This window comes from Corylus avellana, chromosome 5, assembly GCF_965113065.1.
Source record: "Corylus avellana chromosome 5, dhCorAvel1.hap1.2, whole genome shotgun sequence".
In the NCBI taxonomy this organism is placed as follows: Eukaryota; Viridiplantae; Streptophyta; class Magnoliopsida; order Fagales; family Betulaceae; genus Corylus; species Corylus avellana.
In genome coordinates, this window is record NC_142494.1 from 792,831 (window position 1) to 803,570 (window position 10,740).

General features: G+C 37.3%; 2 protein-coding genes across 2 annotated transcripts; both read right to left on the reverse strand.

The window, feature by feature from the left end:
- Positions 1-2,600: 2,600 nt before the first annotated feature.
- On the reverse strand, positions 2,601-5,403 carry LOC132181411 (uncharacterized). Its single transcript, XM_059594618.2, has 5 exons — positions 5,185-5,403; positions 4,922-4,992; positions 4,648-4,728; positions 3,801-3,844; positions 2,601-3,036 (listed from the first exon to the last, which is right to left on the reverse strand). The coding sequence occupies exons 1-5, from the start codon at positions 5,336-5,338 to the stop codon at positions 2,937-2,939; spliced, it is 450 nt and encodes a 149-aa protein (XP_059450601.2). The 5' UTR covers positions 5,339-5,403; the 3' UTR covers positions 2,601-2,936.
- A 557-nt stretch (positions 5,404-5,960) lies between these two features.
- On the reverse strand, positions 5,961-9,578 carry LOC132182290 (uncharacterized). Its single transcript, XM_059595489.1, has 2 exons — positions 9,181-9,578; positions 5,961-8,457 (listed from the first exon to the last, which is right to left on the reverse strand). The coding sequence occupies exon 2, from the start codon at positions 8,343-8,345 to the stop codon at positions 6,222-6,224; it is 2,124 nt and encodes a 707-aa protein (XP_059451472.1). The 5' UTR covers positions 8,346-8,457; positions 9,181-9,578; the 3' UTR covers positions 5,961-6,221.
- Between the last annotated feature and the right edge of the window lie 1,162 nt (positions 9,579-10,740).

Consider the following 10,740-nt stretch of genomic DNA (forward strand, 5'->3'; position numbering starts at 1 on the left):
TTAAAAATGTACTTGACAATTAAAATGGCAGGTAAGAATTACATGTTCTTAAGGATATATGTCGGTTTAGATTAGAGAAATTTCTTTCTACTTAATTTGGAGAAAAACTTTATATTTCTTTAATGTATGTTGTATAGTACTTGTTAATACTTTTTAAGTATACAAGCACAAGTGCAAAAAAGATTGAGTCTCACATTAGGTACAATAGTGAGTAGTTAATATAGCATAATTAAGTATAAATCCATAAATTTAAGCTTTTGGTCTCACTAAAAGACTCAAACGAGAGTCCAAGAATAAGAGACAAAGGTTAATAGCATAGGCACAAACAAGAGTTCCTAAAGAAGGGGCAAAGGTGTATGCCGCCGGCAAATTCACATAGCTCACAAGTGGTCCTAAAGACAACCTATAAGATTGATAAAAAGCTTCCGTTTAAGGGGAAGTGTAGCAATGGGATGATGAACTCACGTGTGAGGAAAAGATTATTGAATATATACGTGTGAGCGTTAAAAAGATTAGAAAGATGTTACAATAATGAGTGATTAATATAGTAAAATTAGGCTCAAATTTATAAACTTAAACTTTTGGATTGACTGGTATTCCAACATGACTCGAACTATCAATCTTCCCACCCAACACTACTCTCAAGATTTATAAAATCCAAATTATTTGGGCAACATAGACCATCAATCAGCAACTTAGCATGGGAATTTTGCTGGCAATTGAAGACTAAAGAATTATTTATAAATATTAAAGGAGACCGGTTAAGCAATGCAGGTTATTGTCCCATGATGGTACCAGCATAAGAATTAAGAAGGGACAGTGACATCAAAGACATCATATTAAATAACAAGAAAGCCAGCCCACCTCACCCGTTGCAGTCTCTATAGAATAATAATAATAATATGTTTCTGTCTGCGGAAGCTTGTCATTTGGGAAACTTCAGAAGCAGAAAACGTTGACTTCCTAGGTCTTTTAAATCTCAATGTTTCACCACATATTGCAGAGCCCGAAACACTCTGCCGAGGATGAAAGCGAAAGTAGACAATAATGACAAATACAAAATATACCCTGCGAGCCACATATCACCAGCATACCTATATGCCCTGTGACAATGACAATGTGATCATCGCTCTCTGATTTTCTCAATAATGGTTTATGCAAAAGCTAAGTTCAAAACTAGACTATATATGTTTGTTTACAAGGAAAACTCTTGGAGTATTATGGTTTTTATTATGGTTCATATGGCAGTGTCACGCTGGACATAATTAAATCTAGTTGTTTAGCGACTGACGTGACAAGTGTCGCATAAACTTTCATGCCTGATGTGGGTCATAATTAAATTTAATTGTTTAGTGATTGACGTGATAAGTGTCACATAAACTTTTATGTTTAGAGCCCCTAACCGAGTCCCTTTGCACCTGTATACCGCTTTGTGCGGCCTTTAGAGAGGTTCGAAACCTTTTTGGAACCATTGCCTATTGTTACTGTTTGTATTTGTGTTCTTCTCTATAGTGTCTTTTGTTTTTGAGTCTTGTTGTTGAGAAACCCACCCCACTTTGTTTGTTTGTACCCTTGTAACTCATGTCCCATTATTGAATAAAAATAATAATAATAAATTAATTAATTAATAAACTTCGCCTTAGGAATCCACCCAATGGTCACTATCTTCAATCCAACACATGACAATGGGAGTGAAGCATAGTCTAAGCACAAAGTGTAATTATCAAGGACCTTTGAAGTTTTTAACCTTCTTTATAGAAAGCCTATATTTTCTTTGGGTTGAAGCATTTTCGTTCTCTATTAAGGGGGCATAGCATACTAAAGAATTGCACCAACGTGAATCTCCATGTAGCATTAGCTCCAATGCTTTTGCTCCTACATGGGTGAATCGGCATTGGCTCACCTCCTTCGATGCTCAATTATATTCCCACCTTCTCGAAAAACTGGAATCTCTTTCATTGCAACGTTCTAGAGAGACAGATTACACAAGCTTGGTGAGTTCTTGAGACTCGCCAGCTCTGGAATCTTCTTCTTGGTTGGTCTTTTCGGAAAGTTCATCGCAATGCCAACTAGCCTCTCCATATCTATCACAGTGGAAGCATTCTATTTTCTCTTTGCCCCCTACTTGTTTTTCCGATTAGTGATTTGAATCCCCCGGATAATGCATGCCAAAACAAACATGTTGAGGTTTGAAGTTCTAGATAACCCAATCTTATAATACAGTTCTCACCAAAAAACTTGATACGTAAAAGATTCAATTGATAAATAATCAAGTAATATCTGCACCCTGAATCACAAAAAAAAAAATCACATATTATGAAGATGGGGAACAGACGGAACATTTGTCCGATGAAACTGGAATGAGACTGAACAGATGAAAAATAGAAATGGAGCCCTCTGTGAATGGGATTTTGGGCTTTCAGGCATGATCATCATATATTCACAACCTAAGAGCTGGTGCTTTTTTTACAATTTGTGGCAATTTGGTTTTCTCAGATATAGCTATAGATATTCATGAACATATTAACTAGGATCTGTTCTAATTTTTGATAAATTAAGTTAGCTGATCTTCACTTTCTTCCAAGTAAGGACAAAGAGAATTCTGCAGAAACGTACTATCAATTTATTATATGATTCCAATATCCCAAGTACAAGATATGAAATTGAAGGATAAAGATCTATGCAAGTGCAATAGGGCAGGGGTATTGCACTGAATCTTTGTCCGAAATATAAACCGAGTAGCAGAATAAGTACATTGATCTTTACAACACCAAACATTGATAAGACACTCAGGAAAGTGGTATATGACAATAAAGTTCAATAGTAACTATCAAAACCCAAGAGAAAGTGCATGTGGGAGTTATGTTCTCCAAGATCTCAGAGAAAATCATAAGTGCAGCATCGAGTGATGGTACCAACTAAGGAAGTTTGAATCCTTAGAAAAGCAAGCTTGCCCAAGCAGCAATAAATGCAAAGCCACCAAATGGAGCTAAGGTAGAATACTTTCTGTCCTCGAGGAGTGCTACAGTATAACACCTACAAAATCCCAAGGTGTTTTTCAACAATCAACATTGACCTTGAAATCATATCAAGTCAGTATGAACATTTCATTTGAAGAATGTTTCCATAAGACAGACATCTGAATATACAACCCTAAAACAACAGTAGAACCCATCCCTTTAGTCATCGGTTTCAAACTTTTATTTGTAATCAGTTTTAATTTCAACGTGAAATTACGCCCAACAACCCCAAACAATCCCTAGCAAAAAATGAATCAGTGTTTTCGATACGAGCGTAACAAATATCGGCAAATTAAAATTAAGAACCACATAATATCACCAAAATCAACCAAAGCAAAAAACCAATCAAACACACGGATTTTGATGATGAAGTAGAAATCTTTTGAAGAACTCTTCAAAAGCAAAATTATTCCGAGGATTAACTACAATCAGTTATACTCACAAACCCTTTGTAGTAAAACTTGAATTTGTACCCCAGTGAACTATGCTTAATAGAAGATTCTGCTTAATAATGATGGTGTGTTAATATTGAAAAACTATCATGAGTTGTCTCAAAGCAAGTCCTCTTTGGGATGTCAGATCTATAAATCTTTTGTCTAAAGTACCTTTTCACCAATTTGTAGCCTCATTAACCTAGAGAAGACCAAAGGGATTTATACTACATAACTAGATTAATTTGTGATTCCACTGGCAAGTATCCTTAATGAAAGTATGGTTTGTCGAATGAAAACAAAACCATTTCATCATATGTGAGTATCAAAGGGTAGAATTTGCACTTACGTCCCAGAGAATGCAAGAATTCCAGTTGTTAAAAGGCCTCCAAACTGAAACAGCCAACAAGAGAACAAAATTAAACCACTTAGACTTTTACGCACAAACACTATTTATATACACCAAATACAAAATGTTAAGTGAAATACTATGTAACAAAATTTGCATCGCATACTGATACAAACTTCAAGTAGAACTCATCTCTGAAAACCGATCTAAAGGAGAGGGTGTCAAAAAAGTTATATACACATAGTTAAGATTGTGCTTAAGCCATGTGGGACACTTAAAATGGTAACATACCATCACGGAAGCATCCGATGTCTACAGCTGCGCACTTTATCCCTTAAGTCACCCTCTTTGTGACTCAAACCCTGACATGGTGTCTGCTTTGATATTAAATGACACAAACCTCATGTAGAACCCAACTCTTGAAAACCAATTTGCAAGGGAGAGTGCAAAGAGCTTATATACACATGCTTAAGAATGAGCCTAAGCCATGCGGGACACTTAAAATGGTAAAATACCATCACGGAAGCATCCGATGTCTACAGCTGCGCACTTTATCCCTTAAGTCACCCTCTTTGTGACTCAAACCCATGACATGGTGTCTGCTTTGATATTAAATGACACAAACCTCATGTAGAACCCAACGCTTGAAAACCAACTTGCAAGGGAGAGTGCAAAGAGCTTAACATCATAACATATAGATTTGACAAAAATTTGAAACCAAATCCAAATGATTGCTCATATTTTGGACATGAAAAGGAAACAATACTTGCACTTATCGTAATCAAATACTGCTCAAAAAACAAAACAATGGAATATTAATTCATTTAATTGGCAAAGGGAAACTCACAATGTTGGGGTTCTTGGTAATAGGGGCAGCAACCAAAGCAGCAGTGTGAACCAAATGGTAAAGGGAAGCTGTTTGCCAGACCTTTCCAAAATTCAAGCACAACAAACCAAACTATCAAAACCAGAGCAGGATAAACAAAACATCTAAGAATAAAAGGCAACCAAAATCTACCATGAAATTAGACGAAAATCAAAATGGGTAAAGAATTTTATTTTACAAGTAAATGGGTAATGAAATTTATAAACAAGAAAGCAATAGAAAGAGGAAAAATGACCTCTTTGTAAGTTGGGTTTTCGGGCTTGAAGACATGAGCACCATACGTGCCCAAACCAAGAGCTGCCATCCCTGTTTTCACTCAATCAAACAACTGGGTCTTCTCAGAAAAATCTATTAGCGCAAAACCAATAAATGTATGTATTTATCACACAAATTTTACACACCCGCTCCCCCCCCCCCCCCCCCCCCCCAAAAAAAAAACACACACACACACAAATCGAAGTATGTAAGAGAGAGAGAAAGAAGGTAGTATGATATTACCAGAGATCGCAGCAACTTTGTGCCACAGTTGAGGATTCATTTGATTATTCTTCACTCGCTTGCTTGGCTTTCGCTTTGAGTTTTCCAGTTTCGCTTGGGTCTTTGGACACACCGTCACGGCCGAAGTTCTCCTAACGACGTCGTTTGATAACATAACATATGAAGATATAATCGTTCAATGGGTTAATTGGAGGCCAATTCGTTGGCGTTAAACGACTTGTAGCGCAGATGTACTTTTTGGGGGCTAAGTACCCAGTAGGCAGTAGTCCTTCGCTGTTCCACATGCCGCGTGCGGTTTTTCTTCCAATAATATCGTCCTCTGAATTCTGATGGCTTGCTTTCTGTCCCTCTCAGATATTCTGAAAGACATTCAAGAATTCATTTCTCAAGAACGGAGAAAACGATCTTCTGTTCCATGCAGGTATTAATAGTGATTTGGTTAAATTTTAACTCTTGAATATCGTAATATCATATTATATTATGCTTCTTGACATACACGGCCGTCTGCTTTATCGACATTAAACAATAATCAGATTTCACTCACTTACCGATATTCAATTACTTAATACAATATACATATATAATATTTAGATATTTTAATCCACAGCTTATATATTGTCGGTGTTCGTCCACCCGTGCAGACAACAGGTGCTTTTTCGTTGCTGATTATGGAAGTTGATTGAGTCTTTCTGATGAGAGATGCAGAAGATGGTCGAAATAGCTAAATGGATGTTTATCTGCGGTCTGCCGGCAGATTGAGTTCTTAGCATGAAGAATGCATTAGTCATTAGGTGTTACAGCTATCATTGAAAAGAAATGTTTGTAAACAACAGGTAATTAGAATTTTAACAATATTCTAGACACAAGTTTCACTCCGTAAACACTGCACCCCCTAAAACGATATGGGGTTAATGTTACATTGGCCTCTAACCAAAGTGTGAGAGAGAGACATATTTGTACAGTTAAATCTAAATTTGTCTAAAGAATGCTAAAAAACGAACTCCAAACTGAACTTCCTTTCCCGCTTGACTAGTATGTTATGTGCCTGCATCTGTAGCAACATGAAGCAGCTCATCTGGAGTTGCAGCCGGATCCAAATCCCAACACTTCTCTGGCAAATTACTTCCTTCTTCCTTGAGTGGACAAGATGGCACCTGGTGTGAAAAGCGTAGCATCTCTCTTCGTGGGATCCATCGAATGGCACTTTTGTCGGTATTTCTTTGATATACTGTCTTAAATCCAGGCAACTTGACAAGGGGAGCTACACAAACACCAAGCTCTTCAGAGTAATCATCGAGAACCTCCACCATTTCATACTGGTACCTCACTTCATCTGGGGTTGATCTGTTCCAATCTCGTGACCAATTCCGGTATACTGCCCAAATATCTCCGCTTCTGGGGTATATTCGAACACAACCTCCCCTTCCGGCTTTTTCCCGGCTAAGAACATGGGAGAAAACATTGACTTGGTCGACAACATCTGAGTTCCAAGCTCTGAAATTTCCACATGATTTGGTAAACCCACATTCCAGCCAGTTCACTGTCCCAAACTCACTATCAGTTTTAGAGTTCAAGTAAGTGATATGAATCTTGAATGGTTCAACCGAGATGACCTCACGGATAAGACAGTACAAGCGAGGCATACCATCTTCTTCATCATATAATGCCCATATTTGTTTTGGCTTGAAGCATTGCTCTGATCTATCTTTGTCAAAATCATGAAAATCAGGGTCAGGGACTGCAAGTGAGATTGGTCGGGTTTTACTTGCCTCTAATTGATGACCAGAAGCACCCAAATCTGCTATTTTAGGTGCCTCTTCAGTTCTTCCCGATTGATCAAGTCCTGCCTGTGCTTTTGCATTCTGCTTAACCGCAGCAGCTGCCTCTGACACCAACTTCATCTCTTCCAATTTCTTCCGAATTTCTGTCCTTGCCTTTTCAATCAACAACTTTCTAGCATCAAATGCAGGTGCAACAGAACGTCTAGTTGGAAGTTCACTTGGATTACTAAGCTTGGGATCATGTCCATTACTTGCATTTCCATCAGCCACTCTTGCTTCTGAAGCAGATTTTGATCCCTTGTCTTCATACCCATTTCTAACACTGGTTCCCACGATCACCTTCCTTTTCTTTTCGGATCTACCAGTCTTAGACCCTGGAGGTTCACTGCAGCCAGTGGATGAATTTATATTAGCAACAGCGTTTTCCATCAAATGTTTTCTGCTGGATCCTGATTTAACCTTGGCTCTTGCACTGTTAACATTTCCATTGGCCTGATATACATCAGTGGATACGGTAGATGGCCCATTAGGACCCACAATTCCAGCAGAAGTTCCAGAGAAAGAGCTCCACTGAAACGACACATTTGAAACATATTCATATCCATGTCCAGAATGAAATCCTGAGACCCCATTTCCTGCAACATAGGTGGTAGTATTCGCTGGAATATAAGTAACGCCATCGAATGCATGACTTCCATACCCATTACCAGGCACATGTGACCAAGGACAATAAGGGAAAGAACCATTTGCTGGGGCTGTCCCAGTTTCCACCGCAATGAAGATCCCACGACAATTCTTACAAGAAAGTCTCTTATTCACATACTTCCGCAAATACTCATACTGAACTTTACAAGAGGTACAAACAGTCCAGAAAGTGTCAAGTCTACCCTGAGAATTCGACGAATTGGAACCGTTGTTAAAACCTGTAACCCCCGTAGCATGAACAGAAGATAAATTTGTCTGGTTAACCCCAGAAGATGATTGCTTGTTTCTCTTCATATCATAAGAGCTTCTCTTAGTACTATCAGACAATAATGTCCACGCTTCGGAAACAAGTCTGAATGCCCCATCAGCTCCCACACATTTGTTCTTATCAGGGTGGAGCAACACTGCCATCTTCTTGTATTGTTTCTTTACTGCATCTTTATCAGAAAAAGGTTTCAATCCAAGAATTGAATAATAATCCACTTCACCATTACATTTAGCCTCAGAAGCGGTATAAACTTCAAATGTGGTCACCATTTGAGATATACCCTCCAGTGCTGGATACAGTGATTTAGCCTTTAATGCATAAGTCTTCGCACCTGCAAAGTCTTTCTCCACAAATCGCTTCTCGGCTATCTCTTTGGCTTTAAGAGCCTCCTCTAGGTTTGCTTCCATGTAGGAACTCAAATTACTTCAAAACCAAACTCTTGAAACAAAAGCTATGACCAGCTCGACATACTTGACTGAATGCAAAGCCAAGATCTCGTATCCGACATCAATTTCGTGTCTGCAAATAATTGCTAAAGATATTCAGGTTTCCATTGATATGAAGCTTCTACCGTAATCGTCATCTACGTTAGAATTTCAGTCTATCAAGACATACATTGTTCATTTTAAGAAAACGAAGACAATAATTTGGAGACAATTTCTTACGATTTCAAATCAAACCAATAAATTTAGATCTCAACTTAAAACTTATGCATTGTTTGACTACTGAAAAACCTGGGGGAAAGAAAAGAAAAGAAAGATCAAATCGAACCCTTAAATATCTTATTCTTTGATCCAAGCATGTGAATTGATCAACTCAATCAAACACACTATAATCATTTTCCAGAGCCGACTTGCTCAGTTTTCTTAGCATGTGTACAACATTAAAGTAAAATATCTACAAAATTTCATTTTCCTCAATTTTTTCACCTACCAAACACTCTTAACTCCAAAATCCGAGAACCCATTTCTTAAAACCCGCCAAGAAACACAAAAACCAGTTCAATTCCCCAAATCAAGACCCAAATCCTACTTAATCCACCCAGATTCAATGCACACCGATCAGAATTCAACACCCGAAAAAACCCTAGATAACTACATATTAAACCCATGTTTAGCTCAAGAATAAAAAAAAACCAAATACAAAATTAAAACGTACAGTAACAAATAGCACAAAAATTTAAGAGAAAAAAAGTTAAAAATAAAAGTTAAAAATAAAAAATAAAAATTCAAAAAAACTCACTGAAATTTGAGCAACAATTGGAGGCGAAGCCGACCCAGATCGCCACGTGTACTTCGGAGCTCGAGCAAAAGCAAAAATCAAGATGAGCTGCTTGTGAATCTCACTGTACTAAACACACTCACACAAATACAGAGAAACCCCTTTTTTATTTTATACAACAGACACACAAAGTGGAGGGTACCAAATGGGACAGGTTAGGGTTTTGTGTAATAGAAAAATTGGGGCTGGGGGACCGGGTTGATGGTTCTCGGATCCGGGTCGGAGTGTGGATCCGTTTCCGGCGACGAATTGGAGGTGCCGTCGGATCGGCGATCGGAAAATGTAGTGTAGGGCGAATAAGTGATTTTAGTGGGTAATAATAAAAGTGGTGATTTTTCAGTGGGAGTAAACACGGTGTGTTAATGGGGACTTAATGGTGGGGAGGTGCTAATGTGCGCTGTGGTGCGTTGTGGGCATGGAGTTTTCTCCCTTTTTTTTTTCTTTTTTTTTAATAGAAAATATAAAATATAAAAAAACTTAAAAAAAAAAAAAAATTGTGTGTTTGGTAGTGGGTAGAAGTGGACTTTGGTCATCCCTACATTTTATTTAATTATTATAAAAAATAATAATTATCTACTTGCTTATTTTTGGAAAGAGAGTGTTTTATTAGAAAAAGATAAGGTCTACTTGCCAAAATACAAAAAGAAAAGGTATTTGCCCTTTTCCTTTTCCTTTTTCTTTTTTTTTTCCTTTTTTTTTTCTCTTTTTTTTCTTATGTATATAATAAGAGGATAGTCACATTTACTGATTGGAATCTTTAATTTTTAGAGAATGTTTGGATATCCCATGGAATTATAGGCTTTATTTCAAAGTATGGTTTTATGTGACTAGTCACAAGTTAGTCACATTGAGTGAAACTCGTTATTGTGTGGAAAGGAAAGATGGAAATTGGCCATTACAAAGAGCTTAAATTTAGGTAATATCTTGGAGTGACCTTTCATACAGAAATTAGTCTTAAATTAATTGATTGGAATGATCTAGAAATTTCATCTTCAAACTCATTCTAAGTAGCAAACATAGTGAGTGACACTAAAAATGAAAGAAGTGAAAAAAATAAAAAAGATGGCACTTCAAAAGGACATCATTCTTGTCCAATGCTTGAATAGAGTTTTGTGAGTCTTCCATTTTATAGGATGTTTTTGAAATGGACAGCAATGGATAATTGGATCATTTCCCATGTTTAGCCATATAGATAAGCATAAAAGCTTGGAGATAGGAATGCCTCCCATTTCACCATATTGGGCGCAGAAATTTATACTTTTGTAAACTCTTTCAACCTTACGATACCTTAAAACATAGGACCCAAAGAACTAATGTTGAGTTTCACAGACATTGTTAAGCATTATCCACTACACAATCATCTGTTTAGCTAGACCAGGGATTGAGACAGCATTGACCTCCTTATACAATATTGTAGTTCTTTCATGGTTGCACCTAGATTTTCTTGGGAGGTACAATGTAGCGAAACTGCACTCTATTTTTGTAGTACAAATATTTGATAAATATGAAAGCTTTTAAGTT